Below are 27535 nucleotides of genomic sequence, written 5' to 3'. Positions count from 1 at the left end.
CTTGTTGAGCATAGAACCATACCTATATCTAGATCTATAACTTTTATTGTATCGATTAAATATTGATTTGGGGATTAATTAGAAAAACAAAACTTATGTTATTTAAATACTTTATTTTTTAAAAAAAATATAAACAATAGCAGTAATAACAAAAATACAATGGTAATCAATTAAATTCATCATATTTCACTTCGCTAACGGCCAATGGAATTAGGAATGTTAAAATATCATTAATTATCATTATTTATTAATAAATTGAATGTCAATACTATTCTTAAAGGTTTTCTGTCGCTAATTACTAGCTGTGTCTCCATTTATATTACTCATGTAAGGACCTAACAATATTTTGCAGCTTTATCATAGCTTTTGCTTATTATTATTATTGTGTAAAATGTTTTCTGTTCTCCTTTTTCTTTTGTAATCATGCTTATGTTATTATATATATATTAACTTTTTAATTAGTGTATAAATACAAATATTTGTAAAGCCGGACACGATATACGCATGCAGTGTTTGCTTTCAAACGGCTATACATTATTGTTTCTACATTGTGCTCGTAATATTACTCATTCAAAATGTAATAGCCACTAGCAAACCAAATCAAATAAATAAATAAAATATTCTTAGCTCTCAGCTGTTATTTATACTGTTTAATTAAGAATCATTACGAAAATGATTTTTTTAACCAGAATATCATTGGAATTGTCACCATTAATTATGTTAATAAATATAATTGATCGCTATTTCAGCTTTAGAATCGGGATAAATAAAAACCACAGACCCACTTAAGATACTTATAATTAACTATTAAATTATTTAACATCATAAATATACATTACATAAGAGACACTTTGTAAAAAAATCTTTTACAATAAAATTGTTAATATGTATTTACTTATATTACATGAATGTGATTGTAACTACAGAGATTATAAAAATATAAGAGTGGGAGTTACACAAGATGGGCAGAATTATTTACATTTTTGTACAAATATTAAAAAAAAATCCATATATTTTATACACAGTTAAAGTAGAATATGTCCATAGATACCAAGGCTCAATTATACACTTTTCAAAGAAAATTATTATTAGAAAAAAAATGTCTTTGGTCGTTAAGTAGCGAGATTGTGTTATTTAATACAAAATTTAGATGACTAAGTATAAAGTTTTTTTAAAATTAAATTTGATCTTAGTATAGAAACACACTTATTAGAAGTTTCTGCCAAAAGTAAAAAAAATGTACAGATATCATGTGCACCTTGTTACCGAGATTTACAATAAAATACACAAAAGTATTTTTTTTACTATATATAATATAGTAAAAAAAAATTTTTTATGATTATAATAGGTGTTTTGCTATATATTGTTTCTAAGTATGTATGTATATTGTCATGAGAAAACGCGTAACTCCACACATTTGAGATGGGAATGGAAATGAAATTAAATTTCATTTTTTTTATAATTTTTATAATGCGGTTACATGAAACCTAAACTCACTATTTCAGTCTCAAATTCGACTCACAGTATAGTCTACACCAACACATTTAAATAACTGTATATTCAATGGTTAATTATCGTAATTATCTTTATTTTCACCGTTCGTTTCGCCATTAAGAATTGGTGGCACTGGCGGCTTTATAGGTGGAGCTGGTATCACCTGAAAAAAAATAAAATAATTATAAGTAATTCCCGCCATTTTTTGTCATTTTAGTAGTAACGACAATTTATATAATTATAAGTATATTTACAATGGATGTAATATTGAAAAAGTATAATTATGTTAATATTGAAATAAAAATAATTGTTTATAACTAAAAATAAATCAAGAAGAATATTTCTATCGAAAACACACCACAAACGAAAGCTGTCAGAATATTACACAGATTACACATAAAAATAATTCAATCAATGAATTGATTTAATTTCATACTTATATACTTATAATATTTTATAAAACGAAACAAGACAAAAAAAATAAGATTTTGTATATTTTAATATTGTGTTATAGTAAATGCTCAGTATTCAAAATTTATTTTATTAATTAACTAGATTTAGATCAATCAACAAACTCTTCTTTTCTCTTTCAAGTAACAACTTTTAAGAAGCTCAATGTGATTTAAATATTGTTTAATACTATTTAAATGTCAATTATCTTAGAATTAAAAAAAATGGAAATTGGAATAAAAAAATAATGTCTTGCCACATTGATGTTTTGTTGGTGACAAACTAGGATTCCAACGTTTACTATAACATATTATCCATTGTTAATAATATAAGAATAAATACACACTATATAAAGTTTTATACAATAAAAAGTCACTAACTTCTCTATTCTAATGTCCCAAAACCAACACTCCATCACCACTAAATAAGATAGTGACTTAACTTGAAATTTTGAAAAAAATCCCGTCTTCATTTGAAACTATTCTTATCATGCTATGAAACTTTCTATACTATCTTTAAAAATAGTTATTTTGTCGGCATGTTGCTCATAAGTGTTAATATTTAAAAAACTTTTTTTATAAGAGATTTTATTTTTATTTATAAGATAATATTGTACTGATACAGTATAATCCATATGTACTACTTATAATGAGATAATAACATTAACCCGTTAATAGGGAATTGCGTGTAAGAACTCCATATAAAAAAAGTACCGCTTTGAGTTCCGTGAATTGCTTCGGAACGTTTATTAGACATCACGAAATGAAGCAGAGTGAGAAATTTAGCAGAGAAGATAGAAAAAGTAATTTACAATAATCAATTGGATTAATTGAATATAAAAAATTTTGTAATTTTGGTATTTTTGGAATAGATGTTGTAAAGTCAGCAAAAATCAAATAAAATATTAGTGCTTTTTTCATATACATATTTATTTGATTTTAAAATGAATAGAATTTATAATAAATTGTCATTTCAAAATTTCTTAACTTTTACGTCATGTTTATTTACAAATATTATATTTAAGATTTACAAGAGTAAATATTTTTACCTATCATTCAAATTTTAAAAATCTTTATTTTTTTTACATAATTTTTATTAATAAAGCAATTATTCAAGCGTAAAGCAACATGGCGACAAAATATTAGTATGAGGATTTGCGTACGTCTGTGCCAGATGTGTTGTCATCTTCGTCCTGTTTAAAAAGTGAAGGATTTATAAAATATTTAAAAAAATCCAAGATAGTGGTGCATTTTAAAATGAATAGCTAAAATTACAGGATAAATATATATTTGATTAAAATATAGTTGGTGTAAGTTTATTAAAGTTGATAATTTTTTCTTATTTATTTATTTATATATCTTATTATAATCTCTTACAAATAAATACTAAAGCTAAAACTTTTTACACATAACTACAGAAATCATTTAAAATTGTAATTCTTACTATTTTTTTATTTAATTCATTATGCACAGATACCATACTTTTTGATTATATTTCTAATATAATACTACTTTAGTATATATGACTAAAATTATATTGCCATATAAATAGACGAAAAGACTAGTTTTAATAATATGAATATTTTTTTAATTTTTTTTTATATTTTTAAATGTATCTTTTTTATAATAATTTATATTTAAAAATGTAAAATTGATTCACTAATTTAATAAAAGTATATTCTGAATATTTCTTAAAATAAATGTTTTTTTTTGTAATTATACAAAAATGCATTAGTTTTTATTAATAAATATATTAAACTTAATAAACATTATTAATAATTAATAAAAATTTAAAATAATAAACATATTTATATTATGTTAGTTACTATAACATTTGAGAAATTGTAACTGCGAATAATGGTTTTGGATTTGAATACTATTATACTAGTAGAGAAAAGGAGACAAATAATCTTTAGTCCTCTTGGATAAGACGACAAGCATTTTTTCAGCATTACGCTGTATCCTACTCAAAGCAGGGCAGAAAGTGAGAACGTAGTGCTAAGACACTCCGTTCTGCAGTTTTTCGCCGAGCTTTGCCCCATTACCAGAGCGAATGAAAATATAAATATTTTATTCCCCCGAGTGCATTTCCAGTCGCACTCATGTGCCCTTGCTCCTCTCACAAAGGCCTCTACGAAACATATACATATTATACACGTCTCCCTCAAAAAAAAAAAGAAAACGAAAATTCGTCTCTGCATCCACTTAATGTCATCTAAATATATATACTATTGAATTTCAATAATAATTGTATGGTAAATAAATCAATTCATAAAAAAATATAACGGTTTCTGTTAATGACGTGCTGGTTTCTCTATAAATAGTTCTAATAACATTACCCGTTAATAGATATACCCGTTAATTATAGAATTAATAACATAATCTCTATATATCATAAAACAGTAAAAATATTTTGTCTGTACATTTAGTATTTTGGACAGAACGTGTCAGAACATTACAAGTTTATAAGAACCTAGGTATCATCTTTTTATATAGTTTTGTGAATACTTGTTATATATGCTAACAAAACTACATATATCTTATCTGTAGCCGTGGCGTGAGACTGTAAACGCGACGGTTGTGGATTCTATTTCTACTCGGAGAAACTAATTATTTAATATTTTAATTTCCTCGCTCTACATAAACAAAACGAGACAAAGCGCAGCGTTCAGTTCCTCTATTTAACACCCAATGTCTTAAAAAAATCGCGGAAAATGTATGTGACTATGTTCCATCTGCCGACCCTACTATATACTATATATGGATAGAGCGTGAAGCTGAAAAAAATGACTCTTCACTCACCGCGGGCTTAGGGCGGTGAGTATCAACTGCGTCGACAGATAATTTTATATGTTCCTCGCGACACCCGTAAGCCACTGGGGTCAACTTTATCACCGTGTGCAGTGGCACATGGAGGTACGGCAGTTCTTCTGTAATTTTGACCAAAAAAAAATCTAATTAGTTTTTTTTTTATATATTTTAGATTTATACAGTATATAAACCTCTCGTAGGGTTAACACATAAGTTGTCAAAGAACCAGCCATGTCATCTCTGCCTGGGAGGACATTTCCAACATGTTGTCTTTTTCCTACCTCCTTTGTCTTATCTGCTTATGGTTTCACTTAAGTCACTCTACATGCAATGCCTCCAGAATTCGGCGACATATTTGGAAGTGTTTTAGCAGTAGTGTGGGAATGGAGTGACTTAACATTAGATTCCCAGCTCCTTCTGCCTATCCTGCTTCGTGCAAGATAAAACGTGAACTAAAAAAACTATACGTATGAGTAATGAGAACAGAAACATTTGCGCTTGCCTGTATGAATATGTGTGGTTGTTTGTGTGTATGTATGTTACTCACCAGCGGACTTATCCAAGAAATAAGCCAGCAGACATCTCATGACCGCTTGATGGGACACCACCAGTACGTTGCCTTGTCTCTCCAGCTCCATGATAACGGGTTCTAATCTCGCCACCAAGTCTTCGTAGCTCTCGCCACGGGGGTATCTATAGGCGAACTTATTAGCGTCGCGCGCGTTGAAATCTGAGGGGTATTTCTCTTGAATTTCAGCGTAGGTCATCTCTTCACAGATGCCCTGTCATATAAAATGTTTATATATTTTTTTGTGATACTGTACTGGTAATAATTTGCGTCCTTTATTTTAAAGATGACTCAAATATGAAAATGTAACATCACCATACAAATGCAAATTTTATATTAGAATGTTGTTTCTAATTCAGCTTCAGCCTTTTCTATGCCTAATTTTAAAAAAAAATTGTACCGCGTTTACTCGTGACACCGAAAAGTCATTTCTTTACAATTCAACACATTCTTAAATGATCAAAACTATATATTGACTAACAAGAAAAATATAGTCCAAAACATCTCCTGTATACACACATAAAATATGAACACTATCCAGTACACCACAATTCAATTCACTCATTCTATTAGTATTAGTACACAAAAAAACAAAAACCCCTTAAAATACCTAAAAACTCCCAAAACCCACCAATCATCACTCACCGCATCAATCTCATTCAACGCCTTCCACCTCTCCTGCGGCGCTTTGACGTCCTTCACGGTCTGAATGGCGCGCCGCATCCACGACGTCCACACGCGCAGGCCCGGTATGCGCTGCTGCTCGATGTAAGTGGCGAGCGCGCCCGCGTACTGTTTGCCGCGCGCGGAGAGGGAACTGTCTCCGCCTATGCGACCGACGAGATTGTGCATGCTTTCTCCATGCTAGGGAAATGGATACGAAATAGTTTTTTTTCAGCTTCACGCTGTATTCTTCATACAGCAGGGTAGGCGGTAGGAACCTAGTGTCAAAACACTCCGTTACCCATTTTCCGCAGAATTCTGGAGGCATTACCGGCGGCATTATTGCGTGTGGAATGGCGGAACACAACGCCGCGCTTTGTCTCGAACCAGAACGAAGAAATGAAAATATAAATTTAAATAGATATTTCATTTCCTCGAGTGGGGCTCGAACCCACAACCAGTCACACTGCCCCACAACTGGCCTCAAATAATTGATTACAAAAAAGCCAATACAACGTACAAGACAAGTTTTTTTATATAAGCACAGAATGTGCAAAGTTGTTTTCCTCAAAACAACCAATGAAAAATATAATTTAATCTTAATAGCAAGAAGGATAATTATTTCCCTTATTCTCATGATCTCAGGTCATGTGAACAGCGGACATCAAGATTCGAACATTAAGTTACAAGGATAATTACATCAAAAGAGATTATAGATAATAGTCTCAAACACTTTTTTTAAAAAACTGCATGAGCTATCCTATGTATTATTAACATTAATATTTAAAATTCTTCCATAAATAAGAATGATGATATAATATATTTTTCATATCATTCAGAATATATATCAATTGTGATGACACCAGCGTATTGTTTGGCACTTAAACAGGGTTATTCTTACATGTTTTAAAACTAAAATTTACAAACTACTATAAAAAAATAGTCCAACTCACCCTAGTCAAATAAATGGTCCTCGGCACAATGTGTATATTCATCAAGTAATACACAATTCTACTTTGTATGTGGCCTTCATGTTTATGGACTACCACTTTCTCCCCTGTGTCATAGATCTTCATGAAACTGCATTCAGACTCCAGGGCCTCGTCTAGGGGTTCGTATTTCTCTTTGTAATGCTCTATTCGTAGGAGGAAGTCGTTTAGAACGTTATCTGTGTTTTGTATGTTTGTATAGTCCGGGCTGCTCACTTTCACTTCCTGTAAGAGAAAAAGATATAAAAAAACGTAAAAATATATATGTTGCGTCACGTCAATTTTGTGCATATTCTCATATTTCCATATATAAATAATAATAAAAATATTTTATTCCGCATAATATAATTTTCGTAAAATGAATAAAAAATTTTAATAAATTTTTTTACTAATTTTTTACTGGCAACCATTACGAAATAGTAGACGGGAAACGGACTCCCAGTTCGATGTAAAGTCAGACGGAAGAATTTGTTTATGTGGACCATGTTATCCAATAATATTAACATTGTAGATTACATTTTTTTAACAAATTCATCAAACTACTACCATAAAATCTTATATTTGTAATTATTGTCTCAAACATTTTTTCTCTAATAATAAATTTCGAAAAACGATATGATCAATCAAGTCAAAAATGAATGAGTCCAAAAAACAGAAAAATAAAAATAAATTATTTTTTATAACAATCTTAAGTAACCAAATAAAGAGAGCCGTAAAGTCTAAAACACAGTGATTAATCACTCACAGATACTAGTAAAATAAAACCTAACAACAATAAAAAAAAGTAAAACACAACATACCATAATATTCTGTTCAATGATCCGCGGATCATCGCAAATGGACTCCACGAAGAACAACTTGAAGCCCATTTTGTGTACAACGATGTCGCGGATCATCCGCCGTCTCTCCATCGTGGAGTTGGTCGCGTCGAACACCTAGAGAAATATTAAACCTACTTTAATTTTTTTTTTTTCCACTTTCCGACGAATTCTGGAGGCTTTACGGTTTGAGTGACAGGAAATGGAAGCCGGGCTTAGCCTCGTAACCAAAGAGCAACGAAATGAAAATATTAAATATTTCGTTTTGACCTGTCCCATTTATAGTCGCACGCTTGTGTTCCTGAGCGAGGGCTGGCCTCAATTTCGCGTACTTTGAAGTGTGCAATAAAGACTATTCTATTTTATCATTAGCTACCCATACATAATAAAGGTCGCGTGTAAACACTACGGTCGTGGGTTCGACTCACACTTGAGGGAATGAATTACTTAATATTTTCATTTCTTTGCTCTCATAACAAGGAAAAATCACCCAATACTTAATACTGCCTTCGCCGGAAATTTAAAATGGAGTCTTTCAACACTAGGTTCCTTCTGCCTACCCTGCTTTATGTGGGATATAGCATGAAGCTAACAAAAACAAAGAAGCTCAAATTCACCGCCACTTCACCACCCTTCACCAGCCACTCGCACACGTCATGTAACGCGTCCAACGCGCACTGCTGTCTTATTGCCATCGCTTCCTTGTTGTCAGCCCTGAAGAACTCGTGGCTCGTGTAGGCGGTGGTCGCGTGACGTCTGTACTCGCCTAGGTTGAATACTGGAAAAAATATATTAAGGAAATTAGTTAAGAAACATTAATATAATTTATTATTTTTTTAAGTTTCATGCAATATCCTGGTAATCAGTGTAAAACATTAGATTTTAAGACACACCATTCCCCACACACCAAATCCAAATTTTGAGACATTGCATTTGAAACAGTGAAATTCAATGCCATGCTTTGTCTACAAAAACAAGAAAATAAAAACTGATGACCTCAAAAATAACTTTTTTAAAAACATATAAAAATAAACTAGTTAGATATAGAGATACCAGTGTCTCTTGGAGATTGTTTAAACTTTCCGACTATGTTCAATATTATACACATTGAAGGCTAAAAAACAAAATAAAAAAATATATTTTGTAAAAATATACATCCTTAAATATAAATACAAAAAGAAAACTCCTTACCCCTAGTATTAATTCCTATCCAATTGAGATATCTTGAGAGTTTTTTTGAGATGTAGGTCTTGCCGCGAGCAGGCAGCCCGACCATTGCAATTACATGCGGAATGTTCACATAGTTTGCTCTTTCACCTGTAAAATTAAGGTGGTTTATGAAAAATGAAGTTTATTTTTATTATATCATATATCAAATCAAGATATAAAAGGAGTTAAGTCAAAATCTCTGTTATGTACATTACAACATTTCTTATTTCAATTTAATGAAAGTTATACCAAATAACTGATAAAGTATTTACTAGTGTTTACTGTATGTCCACAGAAACTTTCAGATTTTATAGTGTAATAAAGGTTTGGCTGCTTTTGGTTCCCCTACTATTTAGGTGTGCAATATAACAATACATAAATAAGGCTTAGTTTATGTAAGAATTTTGACTTCCAGTAATTTGAAGTTTTTACCTTGTATTTTTAAATCTATTCTTAATAAACATTATTTATTAAAATTAGTAACAAAAAAATACTAGGCATAGTATGATAGTAATTAAGAATGAATATATTACATTTATAATCTTACTCCAAGATAAATTTTAGAATTTTTATTCTCATCATATTACAATTGATGATGCTGATAAAAATAGCCATCAATTACTTTAAAATGGCACTCAAGGTTAAATAGTTTAAGAGGAAAAGAAGAAATCATAAATTAATATTCAAACTAGCATCTTTATAACTATTTTGCTATGGTAGGTGATAGATAGGTAAATGCAAATAACCAAGAGTCAAAACATAAACCTATCAAAGCTGTCGAGATAAATAAAGTAAGTAGCCTAGCCAGCATTGAGTGATCAGCACATGATTAATTAGCAGGTTCATTAAAACAATGACTATATTTATACTAAAAAAAGTTGTGATATTATAAACTATATATTCGTGGAACAATACGCTGTAGGAGGAAGAACATTATCCTTATCTATTCTAATTAAAAAAATAATAACATTGTACTATCATTTTGCAATGTCAAGATATCAGAAATATTGTAACAATGCGTTATCGCTCTAGTGACGGTTAAATCACATTAGAATATGCCTTTCTCCTTCGTCATTAAACTATGAAAATTATACTGACCATCACCGAAAAATTGTTTATTTAGATACTTCCAACCCTCAGCGCGGTTGTCCTCGGAATCCATAGTTAAATGAACGCTTTATTGTATGGGTGCACGTGTAATAATGGATTATTATTAATGGCCAGTTTATTTTAATTATAACGATAGTTATTACGACCACATTAAATGAACAGTAATTTGCAACTGGCGAATATGAATGTCATACTTGATCCATCAAATCGATAAAATGTCACAACTGACATTGACAGTTAATTCAGTAAAGGGAGAGGAGGGGAGTATGGTCGGATACTACTATTATATTATTGGATAATTATTTGCTTTTATTGGTGCAAAGATATTAATATTAAAATCGTGTTTTAATTAATTTAAATTTTCAGCTTGAATATTAATTAAGTGCACTTGCAATATCTTCTAACTTTGCTTTTACTATAAAGTTATTTATTATAAGAACAATATCATTCAGAAAATTTAAATATATGAAACATATTTTAACTTCAAAAGCAGAACTTTGAAAAGCGATATACTAATATTCAAATTCATATAGTGTTATATCTTGCTTAAAATATATTTTTAGTATTTTTTTTGTATAAATAAACGTTTATAATTAACGATAACGAATCTAAACAAAGCATGTGTTTTTTGTTTGTTAACAGTTGATATTACATTTCCTTATCAGTATATTTAGATAAATAAAAAACACCGAGAGTAGATTATACCTATAGCCAGAGTAATTTGATAATTGTTATTTTAATAAAACGGAACATTAATTGGAATTTATAGGTATAATAAGACACTCCGTATTTCAGACTTACTTTAGTTTTGCCAGAGCATGAAAATGAAAATATTTCATTCTCCCGAGAATAATCGCATTTAAAAATTGTTAATGCCTTTCCACTGCGCCACGACAGAGATAAATATGAAAGGTACTAGAACGTTAGATAAATGAAAGATAAAATGAGATGATACGTAACCTTTAACCCGCGATGTCAGCAGAAGTAGATAATAAGAGACATACTTATTACGTCAATATCTAAATATGCAATTTAAAGCAGAATTTATCTAGTCACAAGTTGTTAGTTTTAAAATTACCTTTGTATAATAGATAGATAAGTGGATATTCTTTTATTATTTATCTATAGTAGGTTATAATGTTTGTTTACATTAAATTAAATTGTTTATATTTTGTATTTTAAAACGTACATATAATGATATGCAACCTAATTGAAATACAACTATATAATGTTATAAATGAAAAGCCTGATAATGAATATTGAATATTTATTTATACTTTTAAATTATGATGATTGTTTTATTTACCTACTAGCAGTTACTTTTCTCTCTGACAAGTTTAATAGTGTGTACATAATTATATATTTATTTTATACTAGGGGACCCGAAACCTGCTACGCCCGCTTGAACTATACGAATATTTATTAAATATATTTATTATATTATTTTCAGTTTTCAATAGAGAGATGCGTTAAGCAAACTCATTTTGGGTGACGTTTTCTAACAACAAACTTTACAAATCGTTGCTTAGCAACGGTCGCATAGCGACGGTTGTTATTAACATGGCAGAATAAATTGCATGTCAAATTAATAAGTATTTTAATATATTGGTATATATCGAAAATATTACAAATATGAGAAAAAAAAGTATCCTATGTTCATCCCGAGACCCTCAAGTGTCTCTATATGAGTATTTTATCACAATTAAATTAGCGGTTAGGCCCTGATTGCGTAAAAGATAGACAGACAGACAGACAGACAGACAGAGTTACTTTCGAATTTATAATATAGGTATGGAAACTTAAATAGAAGCTTTGTAATTATGTAATGTACGTCGGAATTATATTTAAAAAATTAACATAAATGAAATAACACTAGATAAAAAGGGCGCGGACAATATAAATAATAAAAAAAATCACGGAGTCCATAAACTAAAAAAACATACTTGCGGCTTCGCCCGCGCTCTTAAATGGAAATAACTAACAGTTGTGTATGACACATGAGATATTGTAGATATGTTTCCGACTCCGAGGTAACTCTGACCGCAGTCAGAGTGGACTACATTGAAAGGATTGACGTCATGACATAATTCAGCCTATAGCTTTACTCGATAACGGACTATCCAACACAAAAATGTATCTACAATTTGAACCAGTTGTTCCTGAGATTAGTGCGTTCAATCAAATAAATTCTGCAGCTTTAAAATATTTAATGGTTCATAATAAGTATGGGCAAGGAAGGGGTAAAAAAATTAAAAAAAAAACCTCTTCTCTACGCCGGAATAGAATCGGCAACTGTTACGGCTCCTTACAGTGATGTTTCACTTTGGTAAAGGAATATTATTTATAACTAAACGTGTCTCGGATTACATTGTCTTCTTAATAGAAACGTTCTTTGTAAATAACAGAATGAGTGAATAAACAAAGAAACAAACATAAAGTAAACATGTAAACCATTCGAATTTATGTTATGTATAATAGTGTATTTTTAAAATTTTACTTGGAACTATATATATATTTTTCTTTCAGTTTTTTCATTTGTAAGAATGTTTTCTGCTACAATAATAATATCGTTATCGTTAGGAGTCATTAAATAATGTTTTGTTGGACGTAAAGAATACTTAATAGAAGTTAAAAATAAAGGCGTTTAGTTTTTGAGCGAATTCCGCGACCACCTGTTGTGTTATACTCGAAATTTAAAAATTTTCTTGCTTTATTTTGGCAGAAAACGGGGAACGCAGTGTATTAACACCAGGTTCCCTCTGCCTACCTTGCTGTGTAGGTATAATATTTGTTTTTTTTAACCTTTTTTAATATAAATTAAAATATTTTCATATAATATATTATATATCTATTTAAGGCCAGAAATAGTGTTGGCATCATTCTATTTCCCAGTTTGGCAGCTCGCTATTGTTTATCTCTTGATCTTTACCACATGTACTGTGCAGCTTTCCATCTGACACACCCGACAGACAGCACGCACCTTTGTTTGTTTCGATAGGCACCTTGTATCCCATACAGAAATATTTCAAGTTATTAAAATACTTTTACCTTAGAAAATTAATTCCTTATACATAATATAATTTGTAGGAATACCTTGCAAAGCACGTACAAGATATTACGTGTATATGGGTAGGCAACGGAACCTGGGAACCTTGTGTTAAGACACTCCGTTCCCAACTTTCCATCGAATTCTCGAGGCATTGCGTGTTAGTGGCGAAATTCAACTTCCCGCTTTGCTTTCTAGCCAAGCCAGAAAATAAAAATATTAAATATTTAATTTCTGCGAGTAAGAATCGAACCTACAACCGCGGCGTTTACGGTCACACCTTTTGCCACCAGGCCATGGCGGCCTCTCTTATATTTTCAGCTTTACGTTATATCCCGCACACAGCAGCCGGCAGAGGGAACCCAGTGATAAGACACTGCGTTCCCCACTTTCCGCCGAATTTTTTGAGGCATTGGGTGATGAGTGGCGGAACTCAACGCCGCTCTTTGCCTCGACACCAGAGCAAAGAAATGAAAATATAAATTTAAATAAATATTTACTTATCAATGTACGTATAAATAATTAAAAAATATATATTTTTAATTGAAATACAATGTTAAAATTGGACCTATTAGGTATTTAATTAGACTAATATTTGGCAAACCTCCACAGTATAGTATATTGGCCCATTTGTACACTTTATATAGACTACGTACTAGACACGCCCATACATTTGCAAATGAAATGAAATTAAATAGACAAACAGACGTTGTGCTTCGAAATCGCTATAGATTTTTTCTTAATGTCAAAAAAGTAATGAGTCAAAAATTTCTTCCTTTTAAGTATGGAAATGATGATATTTCTCAAATTTGTAAGGTCTATCTATATACGTTAAAGCAACAGGTGTTTATATTTCACTCGATAGTCCTACAACGTCACATCCGGTCAACATGAATGGCGTCTCAATGGACGGTAAGTGCACTGAATTGGATCCGAGGGCGCTATACTATTGTACCAATATGGCTCTGGACAGATAAGTAGAATACTATCAACTTTATATTTATTGAATTGCTTTTTTAATTTATAGCTTCAGGCTGTATTCCGTATAGAAGGAACCTAGTGTCAATATACTCCGTTCCCTGCGTTCCACTCAATTTTCTAGACGATGTGTGTTGTGTGGCGGAGTTGGGCGTGGACTTTGTCTTTGTTACCAAAGCGATTAAAATTATACCCGAATGGGGATCGAACCCGCAACAGGCACGTTGATAATCAGCCGCTTGTCGGTATCAGGACGGGCTCCATTATAGTTTTAAACATAAACATTTGCTTCAGCGGAATTTTAAGTAAATATATGTACTGTCGTCGCTGTAATTAGACATACTTATGTGTCGAGGATATCGTCAGAGTCGGACCGATAGACAGATGGTTTTGAGTTTGACTCTTACTTGACATAATTTTCCGCTCATTTTATCCGAGTATTTTATTCCCATAGGTTCGAAATTAAAATAATATGTGATTTATAATCTATTATTAGGTTTTATTTAATACGTGAATACGTAGTTTTAGTGATTTTTAGGGTTCCGTACCACAAAAGGGAACTATGGAACCCTTATAGAATCACTTTGTTGTTGGTCTGTCCGTCTGTCAAGTCAACGTAATCAAAAGATACTAGCAGTTATGAATTGATTTTCCTGCATTTTATATCACCGCGTAATCAAAACCTATACTGTACTTCCCATAGACCTACAGTTATAATTACTTATGATACGAATAAAAGAAAAATCCGAAAAGTAAAAACATATAGAAAAAAAATTATAGAAAAAAAATTAATAAACAAAATTAATACAAATGCCCGCAGATTAAATTTATTAACTTTTATAACTTGTATTTTTCGTTGACTTAAAATCCTGAAATTGGTAAGGAAGCCTCAAGTTCTCGCAAGTTCTACTCCGTTTTCTACTATCTGTCATAATATCTATTGACTAGATCGAGAGTCACACGTTAATGGGTCATAATCAGAAAAAGTGTACATTTTGTGTCTTTTCTTGTCCCGCTACTTTGAATGCGTTTTAAAAATACAATTTTAAAGATAATTTAAATATTTTGCCATTTAAGATAAATTTACTTATTAACTTAAAGATTTTTGTAATATTTTATTATGTATTATGGCTAATAATAGTATTTTTTGTTAGTTGCAAAAAACTTTTCAAAATGCTTCCATACAATTTTTTGTGTCCCATTCACCACTTTACTTTTTAAAAATTGATTTGTTACGAATGTTTATGGTTTTATTTGATTTCAGATATGTTTATATTACTTTACTTTATGCAAAATATTAAATAAAAGTACTTTTATTGATACATTATTTAATAAATAATATATATGAATAAAGTAAATTTGTCCCAAAATATTGTCTTTTTGTTACTCAGGGCTAGTAACGTACAATTAAAATATGAACGCAATTATTTTAAATGGTGTTTAATATTAGTTTTTATTGTGGCACCATTATTCTAAAAGTCAATGCTGTCGTAGCTACAACCAGTAGTGTTCTCGCAGCAGTAGAGGGGTTCAAATGTTTTAGAGTGAATGCGTGAAATTACATCTCAGGGTTATAAACGGCTTTTATTTTGGTAAGTATTCTATAATTTCGTTTTCTTGTTTATGTTATTTGCTTCTTTTTACAAAATCTCAAAAAAGAACTTCAGTGCTTGCACATGCAACACGCAGCTTATGAGCAAATATTTAAAAAGGTTAGAATTTCTCAGACTTTATTCTCAATTGCGTTATATTTCGTTACGTAAGGAAACTGAGAAAATATGAAGCCTAGTTCATAATTACGTTACCATCGGAAGATATTTATATAAAAAAAATTGCTGGCCTATGAAAAAAATAATTGGTGACTTTTGATAACGTAAAGTAACCAAAAATAATGATTTTTAAGTTTTTTACCTGTTTGCTTGTTTGTCTAATGGGTTTGTGCACGCTTATCTCAGAAACGGCTTAACCGATTTAGTTAAAAACATTTTTTTATTCTTCCTGAAATTAGTTGTGATTTTGTAATTACTATTTTTTTCTCAGGAGATAGTGAATTAATAAATATGTAGTTCAAGTGGGTGAAGCTTTTATTTAAAAACAAATACATTCTGTACTAGCGTTGTTAAAGATCTAAACAATAAACATAAAATATTATTAAATATCTATTGATACATATTTTTTTATTTTCATTAAGCGTCATGGCTCCTATGTCAAATGAAAACACATAAAAGATATAGAGAACGTCTTAAAAAGACCAATCCTATTAAATATAAAGATATGCGGAATAAACACTTACAAAGAATTAAACTTAATTTCCGTGATAACGACTCAAATTTTGATATATTTCAAAGTGGATTTAATTTTATCATTAACTTTGTGATCTCTAACTAGAAATATAAGTTTATTACGTTACGAACTAGCATTATTATATTGTTAATATTGTCACTTTGTTATGTTTTCTTACATTTATAATCTGTTAATTCAACGATTGAATCTTTAAAATTTTAATTTGTGTCTCATTAAATAAAAACAACAGTAGTTTTATTCGTATAATATCCTTACTTTGTTGTGTATAATGCCTTATATCATCAGTTTCGTGACAAACATTATCAGTGTTGTTACTTATCAGTTACGTTACGAATTCGAAAATGTCCACTTTTCTGATTATGACCCTAATATCTGTTAGGTCGCATTTCAATATACAGATTTACACGTTGTTTTACAAAAAAAACACACCTAATATCATTATAGCGTTTGTGACGTCACTTGTTCTGTTTGTATAAACACCTCGTTGTCACTGACTTAGGAAATTAGCGCCACTCTGTTAACTGTAGATAGATTGATCCGGTTTTAGTTAGTTAGAATCAATAGAGATTTATGACTATTAAATTATAATATATACGTTCTAAAAGGATTCGTATTTGATTCTTTTATTGGTGTATGTGCCACGTAGTAGAGGGAATCTGGCAACCTAGTGTTAATTCTGGAGGCATTGCGGAATCGTGTTGAGTGGTGAAACAGAGCCAATGAATATATTAAATATATAATTTCCTCGAGTCGGAATCGAACCTACTATATGTTGCAATTACAGTTGCATTCTCGTGCCCCGGCCCCCACAATGGGCCTAAAGGATTAGTTAATAGGTACATTTTTTTAAATTACTTTGCGAAATGTTTTTCTTTCTAGGCGGAAGCTGAATGTTCTAATACTTCAAAAGAAGTATAACACAATGTTCTTAGCGTCGTCTAAAATGTAAGGAACGAAATTCGGACCACCACTGTCAAAATCAAATTTGAGGCGTTGCATTAACATCTCTGAGAGTAGTATAATCTTTTAGCACTTAGTTACATCCAGCATATATCACAGGATTAACATTTTAATGGAAAATTTTATTGACATTAATCTACAGACAGAAACTGGAGCGTAAAGTGCGTCACTGTGAAGATAAATACTTGGAAAATTGAACGGCTACAATGGAGATATATTCAATGTTCAAGTTATCGAGAAAATTTATATTAAAGTTTATTAGAAAATGGTGGTTTTATTAGATAATTTGAAGATTATTATTTTCGAGGTTTCGTTTGATATCTTTTCTTTTAACTTTTAAGTAGATATTTCTAGATAATGAATTTCTCATGTTTTTCTCTAAATTATATTTCCATTTCAATAAAAGCTTGCTCGTTTTAACGATATTGATTTTAGCAGAGATATGATAAAAAAAGATAAAAATAAAAGAATCCAATTTCTAATACCTGCCCATGATATAGTTACATATGACTTTTAATTACCGAGAAATTTGTAGACAAACGTTCCGCCGCTCAACACCTCGAGATTTCGACAAAACGTGGGAAAAGGAGTGTTTATAACAACAAGTAACCTCCTCTGACTACTATACTATAGTGAAGTTAAAGAAATATCTTTGTTTTACTTGGATGAGCCTAGCTACCTTTTTAGGACTCCGTAGGTAAGGAAGTTTAGGTAAGGAGTAAAACAGGACTCTATTAATAACCACGCTGTCTAGTCTTGTTGTCTATCACCAGACTGTATGACATGAACCGTGACAATTAAACAGTTGAAATTTTCCCAAATTATGTATTTCTGTTGCCATTTTATCGACTAAAAGGCAGAAGAAATAAAATATTTGATAGGGCTCCAATATAACAAATATTTCTTCTGCTAATTTTTATAGATAATGTGTAGCATTAGACCTTCACACGCGAGTCCCACTCGCACTTGGCCGGTTTCTTTAAATTACACATACATAATCCACTTCACGGCTATCGTCTGGTAAAATATATAAATTTCAAGGACTCTACACATATAGCGTTCACTGTTAGGTCTATCTACTAAATCATTATCATAAATTAAATTTATATTGCATTGGCTGCATTCCAATTTGTTTATTAGTCTTGCAGAAGATAAAAAAATAATTTAGTATATATTCTTTTATTGTGTTTAATTTACAGTATTTTTTTAATCTATAGAATCTAATAGAAGATACGGAATATACTAGAAAATGAATGAATATAAACCTGTTGGAGTTAATTGGATATTAGATCTAAGCGATAAGCTTCTTACACATGCGATCGTAAACTATTAGGTACAGATATTTTTATAGATTCTTGGGTAGGAATGAATGAACTCTACGCCGCGCGTTGTCTTTAAATTGTAGTAGAGCGATTGAATGGTAATAATTCAATACCACTAACGGGAATCGAACTAACACCCACCCCTTTTACCTGCAGACGCTGTGTCGGCATCTTACCATCAGCTTAATGCCTATTTGACATAAAGTTTCGAAAATGAAAACAACCCTTTGTTCATTGTACACGTGTAAAAATATATTCAAGGTTAGCAAATATTAATTTTGTTTTTTTCAGGCAACCGGTGAGGATTAGCAATTTGGCGTAGGGGCGTGACAGATTATTGGTTCGATTCCCACTCGAAGAACTCAATACGCAATGACTCCAGAATTCGGCGAACAGTAGGGAACGGCGTGCCTTAAAACTAGGCTCCCTCTGCCTACCTTGCTATACTAAAGCGTGAAGATGAAAAAAATAATAATAGAGTCATAAAACACATTATAATTTATACATTATAATCTTGTACTTCTAATATCGATCGTAATAAAATAAAATAATATCAAAATAATAAACTTTAATGTTCCATTAACTAAACAAAGGTATGTATTTTATTTCACTGAAGCGACAAAAGCACAGACCGAGTCGTATTTAGAAGTACTTGTATGGAAATAAACAATATAATAAAATATGTTACGTACAACTTTGGCTAGCTACTAAATGATAAATCTACTATTCATCACAAAACAAATTTTCTAATCTAAACCAGTAGTTCCTGAGATTAGCGCGTCCAAACAAATACACTCTACAACTTTATTTTATTCAATATATAAAAGTACCTATATACTTGTATATATATATATATAATAGTATAAAATATGGCGGTTATCATCACGCGCGCCACTCGTGGCCATTATCGCTGCGGAACGACGTTAAACATATTGCATATTTGTTCAACAGTTAAGACACGCTAGTCCAGTGTTCTGTGGGTCAAGGTGAATAGCAGTTTCAAAGGACCTGCCTTACAAGTTACATTATAATTTATATATTAATTGGTGTTTGACGTGGTACCGTCTTATGCAGACAGCTCGCATGACTCACTGTCACGTTCCGCCTGAGCCGAGTGTGCAAGCGAGATAGCGACACAAACGATAGAGAGATAATAATGTCTCTTCTCTTTCTTTTATTCTTGTAATAAAAATAAATTTGTATACTGCTAGCGACCCACCCGCAGTTTCGTCCGCATGTACTACACAGTTATTTATTTTCTCATGTAAATTACTTTTGTCATCTTTTATTGTTTAAAGACAATATCCACATATGGATGCTATATTTATGCTATAGTTTCAGCCAATTCAATAAAACACTTGATTTTTAGTTAATTTTCTTTTCTTTTTAGCAATATTATCACAGATAATTATTAAAATTGACATATGTTTTTTTTTAATGAACAGCTCGTAATAGTACCTACAATGTAATATTGAATGTTAAGGGAAGATTGATAAAATACAATAGTGAAAACTGCATCCACATCGACAAAAATTTTAAAAACCATCATTTTTGATTCTATTATATTAATAAAAGCTCTCAAATATAGACTCTCTCATATATTTTTTTATACAAAAAGTACCAATACAAACATATCCTAGCCAATTGCCTAGAATCTACAGCAACGATTTATCAATTGATAAATTAACAAGGTTGATCGATAAGAACGAGATTAACAAATAATTTGCATATAATAGATCGTCCTTTACTATATAGTATTGTTTGACTTTGTAAAAATATATCGATATAATATGTCGATATGTTATTATATTTATATTAATTTATGTAGGTACCTACTGTCGTATCGTTTTAATAGTAGATATCATTTTCCTTATTTCTATTATTACATTTGTAGATAATTGTTGTTATTGTAATGATTTTGATGCATTTAAGATGAATTTGAGATTTATCTGATGATACACGATAGTAGTAGCTACATTCTAACTGTACTAATTAAATGTGAAGTTGAGAAATGACCGCCAGTATCAAATATAGACGTGTCGCAAGCCTGCGACTGTTAACGCGACGGTTGTGGGTTCTATTTCCACTCGATCCACGGAAGCGTCTTAATGGGAACGGAGTGTGTTAACACCAAGCGCCCAGGTTGCCTCTGCTTACCTTGCTATCTGTGGAATACACCGTAAAGCTAAAAAAAATCAAACTTAATAATTTAAATAACAACACTCATGTAAAAATATAAATTACTAAAGATTAATTTAAGAGTTATATTCATATTTTTGCTCGAACAAGATAACATTTCTTTTGGCATAGCAACAAGCAAGCTATAATTTATAGCAAATCGTAAATTCCACGTGCTCCGATGAATCACAGCATGCGATTCCCACGTGATAAAAAGGGTATACTGTATATATATATGTATGTATGTATGTATGTATGTGTCAGTGTAGCTGTAGATTTTTTGTTGTAACCTCTAAACTGGAACTTGCTATTTCTATACACAGCATAACCTTACAATAAGGATCATTTGTTGTCTTTTTGTGATACAGATTGTGATGTATCAAATTAATAGATACTTCCCATATAATATTTTTTTTATTACTTTTATATCATAATTTTATATGATCATAATAAGATCATACTTTTTTCTTATCATTTATGCGTGTTGATAAGACTGGGTGCAACTTGAATTCTACTCAAATATAGACTTGCGTCTATATAATAACTTTTTGACTGCATTACAACGGCGCTATAATAATAGATAATTTTTTTTAAAAAAACCAGCCAAACGGCCCTTTTTTTTATTAAATTAAATACAATTACAAGTTTGCAATGTAAGTCACTGAGCGTGTTCCGTCGCGTAAACAATTTTAGATTTCATGGAAACGGTCGACATTACGATACGGTCGCTAAATAATGAGGAGAGCATTCTCCATTCTCCAATTGTCTTATTTCTTTTTTTACATTTTCAAAATAGATATAATTATAATGTCTCGCTTTCTTTATCGAAACTAAAAAAAACTATAAAATATACAGTAAAAGTAAATTCAAGATTACGGAACGGAGAAGTGAAAATAATTCCCTCGAGTAGGGATCGAACCAGTGGCTACGCTACGCTAGGGTATTTGCTGTCCGGTGCGGCTTTAGGAAAAAAAAAAAAAACAGATTCTAAGTGTTTTCTATTCTCACGTAGATCAAGCGTCAGGCACTAAAATGTGACATTGGCTACCTTTAAAAAAAATTAAACGTCGACTTTGATGCCCCTTTCCTTCTGATGCCCGCTCGCACCCCCCTATCTATCGCGCGGTTTCAACGTGTCAGGGAATACGATTTTTTTTTAAATATTACAAATCTTTCTTTGTTTCGTTTCGAATTAAAACATTAATACTATATGAAAGTGCGTCTTTTGTCGTTGATAGTAAAAAAATAATAGATTTAACGAAAGTTGTAGCTCTATCACGCTTATCACACATGACATTTTATTTATACACAAAGAGTATAATATGATACTGCAGAGTGTAGTGTGTACCGCGACCGCAGCTTCTTTTATATAATATATAAATAAAACATTAGAATCCCGGAGTTTTAGCGATTGATGCATAAATTGAAGACACTCGGTTCCCCGCGCATAGCATTTTTTAATAAAAAAATCTGCCTTAAAATCGAAGTAATAAAGAATTTAAAAAGTAATAAAAAATGTAAAAAGACACTGAATTGGCTATCATCGACCCATTGTCAGTATTCCCATAGAATTATAGGGGTAATGTTATGCTTACAGCTTAGGTAGATTTTCAAATATAAGAAACTACATCGCTGGGTGAGTGACTTTTAGAAGTAAACATGACTATAAATTATATTACTAAAGCGACTATTTTTAGAAAATATTTATTTTTAATTTTATCAAAGGTTACGACATTACATACTTTCTTTCTCACACAGTCATATACACAGAGCGTGATATTGTTTTAAGGTGGATTAGTGGATTAATGGATTTGAACCTGTGCCTTTTGGAGATTATCCAAGTTCCATTTTATGACATATATACACGTATAGCAGGATAGACAGAGGGCACCTATTGTTAAGACATTTTGTTACCCTCTTACCACCCAATTAATGTGTGTTGTGCTTTTTGTCAACCAGAGGTAGAGCGGGGGGAATTTTCATTGCGAATTGATAGTAAATAATTAATAGATATATTTTTTTGTAAGTTGAACGAATTTGATTCGTACATAAATTTGCTGTGAAAAATTATGAATTTGGAGTGAAAAACCTATATAATCTTTCCTTCGTAGCTCTCATAGTCGAACTTACAACTGTCGTGTTTACAATCATACGCTATCTCAGTGAGCCACGACGGCTTACTAAAAATATTTTAAAATTGTTTTAGTAGTTAGGTATTCATTTGAAACTATAAAATGCATAATATTTATTACACGATTTGCGAGCTCTTTGTTAGAATTATCGGGCGTTAGTCATTTAGTAATCAATTATATAGAAAAAAAATGTAGAGTAAATAAAATTGTTTGACTGCCATTGTTATGAAGTCCAGAGGTCAGGGGTGAGGGGCGTACCTAGATACATTTTCTGGGCGGTCTTGGACTTTAACTTTGCACAAATAGGTTAATGTAAATGTGTTTTTTTCGGGCCAATTTTATTGTTAGTAATTAACTTTTCTGGGGTGGGCACCAGTCTATTCTCGGATGGGCACGGATTTAGACATTTCGTGTTAAGTGGCGGAACTCCGCGCCATATCTTCACTACTAGAGTGAGAATATAAAAATAGATTAAATATATGAATTCCATTAAGTGGGAACTGAACCCACAGCCATCGTGTCTACACTCAAACATTACTCCACTGCGCCACGACGGCGTCATAGTTTTATTTTATTGGCTAAAGATTTAATTAAAAAATAAACGAACCAAGTCAGGTGTAACGTTATATAAGTACTGTACTCTGTAGGTCAAGAAGCCGTACGCCAAGGTCGTCGCTTATTGAAGTACGCAAGTATCGAGATTGCAATGCTATTACGTCTCAGTACGTTGTAAACAGAAAACTAATAATATTTTTAACATTGTTACGTTTTTTTCATTCTTAATGTCTGAAAATTCAAAAACCAATGTCTTGAAAATTGGGCGGTGCTTGGGAAACAACAGTCCACTCCTCGTTTTGTTTGTTTTGTTTTTTTTTTTTAAATATCAAGTTCCTCTCCGTTTTCTCTTGGCGTGTTATTGTTGTCATAGATGTGGGTCCGATCCTCACTGTGGTTATAGCAGCGTAAGTAGAGGCCCCCGACACCACGATCCCTAGTATCAGCCCTATATTTAAGACATTGTGTTATTGTCGAAACTGAACGCCGTGCTTTGTCAATTAAAACGGGAAAATGAAGCACAGCCATCGCGTACCGTCAAGCACTGACCCACTGCGCCACGACGAATTTATTTTTAATTAAACATGTCAAGAATTTTACAATATTCACACTCTATAAATTAATGTGTAATTTAGTGCATAATAGATTTTTTCCTAGAAAATTCTTTAGGTATTCTAAATAACTAAATGTTTTTCTTCAATTATGACTCAGATTTAATTGTATTTAACTTTTTTTCTTTAGAAATAATTATTTCAAGTTGTTTAATGTGACTCATTGTAATTAATTGGGTAAAACATATTTTAATTCAACATGCACATTATTTCTTTTTCCTTTATATTCTTGACAAATAAGTGGCAAACACGGCATTATTTACTTTCTGAATTTTCTCATATTTTCTTTAAATATCATTTCTACGTTAAGCGTACTTGAAATCATGGCCGTGTCGCACTGGTTGCATCGTAACTACGTCAAAATAAGACACTCAGACAGTGAAAACACTCGTTTCCCCACCCACCGCCCTATTTTTAAGAGATTGCATGTTGAGTAGCAGAACTTAATGCCGCGATTTTAATCTTCTTACCAGAGCGAGGGAACAAAAATAATTTATTCCCTAGAGTAAGAATCGAACCTACAATCGCTGTGGTCGGAAGCTCTATATTTATAAAATTTGAAATTTCCTACTTTAAACAATAATATATACGTATTATTTTGTATCTGTATGTCTTTTCCGTTCTACATAATATTAAATAAGGATTTCCCCTTTAGGCAACAGAAATTAATGACAGATAATAATTAATGATTCTTGAAAATAATTGCAAAACAATTTAAAGAGTTTTATTCTGTTTATTTGGTGATAAAATAATTCTATAAGCACTTATTACAGCAAAGTTTTTTTAGCGTCACGCTCTATCCAGCACACAGCAGGCACAGGGAACCTATTTTCCGTCCTATTCTGGAGGCATTGTGTTTTGATTGGCAAAGAAAATGGCACCAGAGCGAAGAAAATGGCAATATTCATATTTTATTTCCTGGAGTATGAATCGAATCCGTAACCTGTCATATTCTAAGTCACACTTTTTAGCCCTGCGTCACGACAGGCCTCGAGCTGAGGTCATTTTTTTAAATTATAAAATAATAATCCTTTTCTTTAATCTTTTTTTGATAATTATTACTACAAAAGTTAATTTATCCTTAATAAGTTAAAAACCAAAAGTTCTATTGTAAGTACTAAATGATTTCAAACAAAAGAAGCAAGTTCGCTTTTTTGTAAAAATTAAGAGGAATTACTGTAATAATCTCCTTTTATTTAAAGTCGTTTTATTTTTTTTAATTGCTTTTAAAGTATTCATTTAAATTATTATTTGAAAGACATTGTTTTATATAATAGCTATTGTAGAGCCATTATTTTATTTTATATACAAAGCCAAAAACATTGTCCTAGCCTCATTAATATATATATTTTAATATTTTAAAAATTATACTTTTTTACAGGTTTTTTTTGTACCCTAGTTAGTCATTGTCAAGTTCGCAATTATCTTGCAATTACAAGATAATATTTTAAATTAAACTTTTCATATACTATGAGTATTTTTAACGACCTAACTAATCTATTTAACTTTACCTCCCTTTAATAAATAAATAAGTAGAAGTAATCATTAAATAACGCTCATATTCCATTATTTTTTCTTGCGATTTGCTCGCAATAAGAAACAATAAAAAAATTGTATTGTCGGCTTCAAATGTAAACCTGCAAAACTTTTTTTTTTTGCGTTATGTCCATTTTTATATTATTTGAAAGGGTAAAAGTACAAAATTAACCTTTATTATACAGAAGAGAAGACAAATCAATTTTCGTAACTATAAAAATCTTCTGATAATACTTAAGTACTTAAAAAAAAATTAACGAGGTTTTTTTACTCTTCTGATAATAATTAACTTTATCAGGTTTACACTCTAAGCCGATCTTCTATTTGCTTGAGGTAAGTATAATCGTAGGTACAGTAGGTTAGACCAAAACTATTAACATGATATAGCCTGTAATCTTCCTCGATAAAGGATATCAAGCGCAAAAAAAATCAACTCGACCTTGTAGTTCCAGAGATTAGCGCGTACAAACAAACACACTCTTCAGCTGTATAATATTAGAATAGATATAGATAATTTAAAAGTAAAATTAAAAAGAAAACTTACCTCAAACGACGACTAAACACAAAAAAAAATCAACTCACAAACACTCTATCATCACATTTACCTCGTATAGGGAAAGGCTTCGTCATAATAGTTTCAGAAGTCGGCGGCAAAAGCCGCTGGGTCTCCGGCGACATGGCGCTGGTACACTGGTTCAATACCGATTTGGGGTCGCAACTGCCCGCGCCTCGGAGGCGGAGCGAGGGTCCGTTTAACACGTCCATCTTGTCGCACTATCGCGACATGACTGAGGACTGGGTGTATAGAGCTATCAGAGGAACTGATGATCTCTTGTTTTCAATTAATTGACTAGTGCCACTGAGTGTTAGAAAATTACACCTTTTTTTTTATTAAGTCAGAATTCTATTACAAATAATTTATTTATATTTTTAAAGTTATTTTAAATAACATAGAGTCTATGTAGAGTGAAGTATTTTGTGGAATTACTCAGGTTTAGTATTGATATATTGATTTTAGTTGTTATTGTCTTGATCGCTTTAAAATGCACTTGAAACAAACGCGTAGAACAGTTTATTTATATAACAACATAACAAATACTATTGTACCAATTTTTTTTCTACTTAAAAGTTTTAAAAGTATTTTTTTTCTGTTTTATAATATTTATGTAAAAATTTTAAATAACACTAATGAAAATTATAATTAATATAAATAATTCGGAAAGTACGTCTGTTTTGGTCCGATGTTGAAATTAAACTGTCTAGCGGCAGGAATTTTGGGCATGTTGCCATAAAGCGTCACGTCTACCTACATTTGTTTTACGTCATAAGATTTAATATGCACCTCTTTCTATATTTATGAATGTGATTTTGCTTATTTGTGATTTTTTCTGGCCGTTGTGATGTAGAATGTCTGATAATCATGATGGTTTTAGTTTCGGTCCCTATTCTAGAGATTTCCACGCTCTGATCAGGGAAAGGCGCGGCGTTGAATTCCGGCACAAGCGTAATGAAAAAAAGCCTAATTTTTTTTCTTTTTTTAATTCTTAATTTTTTCTTTATTGAATTTTACCCCGAAATTTAGATGTCCCGAACGGCACAGATATGGTCCCGATTTCCATGAATTAATCCACGCACTATTACATTTTTTCATAACTTTATTATTTAACAATTATATAAGTTAAGTACTATTAAGAGTTTCAGAGATAAATATCCCGCTTTTCCTTGTGACAAAACCTGGCAACGCTGTTACAAGTACTTCTAAGTCGTCAAGGTACAAAAGAATGTCATTAGTGTTATCCCTA

General features: G+C 31.2%; 1 protein-coding gene across 3 annotated transcripts; it reads right to left on the bottom strand.

Moving 5' to 3' along the window:
* Window positions 1-780: 780 nt before the first annotated feature.
* Window positions 781-26619, bottom strand: Pfrx (6-phosphofructo-2-kinase/fructose-2,6-biphosphatase). 3 transcript variants are annotated; one of them, XM_085194714.1, is made up of 10 exons: window positions 26339-26573; window positions 8984-9109; window positions 8410-8570; window positions 7775-7909; window positions 6939-7199; window positions 5968-6186; window positions 5302-5536; window positions 4746-4873; window positions 3107-3136; window positions 781-1657 (listed from the first exon to the last, which is right to left on the bottom strand). In XM_085194714.1, the coding sequence occupies exons 1-10, from the start codon at window positions 26496-26498 to the stop codon at window positions 1568-1570; spliced, it is 1545 nt and encodes a 514-aa protein (XP_085050840.1). In that variant the 5' UTR covers window positions 26499-26573; the 3' UTR covers window positions 781-1567. The 3 variants fall into 3 exon arrangements, with proteins under 3 accessions (XP_085050840.1, XP_085050842.1, XP_085050841.1); XM_085194716.1 differs by lacking the exon at window positions 26339-26573 and adding an exon at window positions 10100-10307; XM_085194715.1 differs by lacking the exon at window positions 3107-3136 and having other exon boundaries at window positions 26339-26619.
* Window positions 26620-27535: the final 916 nt, after the last annotated feature.

The sequence above is a fragment of the Heliconius melpomene genome, chromosome 12 (genome assembly GCF_056956725.1).
Source record: "Heliconius melpomene rosina isolate 202511_hmr_F chromosome 12, ASM5695672v1, whole genome shotgun sequence".
In the NCBI taxonomy this organism is placed as follows: Eukaryota; Metazoa; Arthropoda; class Insecta; order Lepidoptera; family Nymphalidae; genus Heliconius; species Heliconius melpomene.
Note: the sequence above shows the minus strand (reverse complement) of the source record. Positions and strands in the feature narration are given on the sequence as shown.

What these genes read in the sequence shown, in the direction of transcription:
- Pfrx (XM_085194714.1), bottom strand. Translation starts at nt 26,498, where the DNA reads ATGGACGTGTTAAACGGACCCTCGCTCCGCCTCCGAGGCGCGGGCAGT. An exon ending in CGTTGAATGAGATTGATGCG is followed by an intron (nt 5,537 to 5,967) that starts GTGAGTGATGAT and finishes TTTATATGACAG; the next exon opens with GGCATCTGTGAAGAGATGAC. An exon ending in TTTCTTGGATAAGTCCGCTG is followed by an intron (nt 4,874 to 5,301) that starts GTGAGTAACATA and finishes TCAAAATTACAG; the next exon opens with AAGAACTGCCGTACCTCCAT.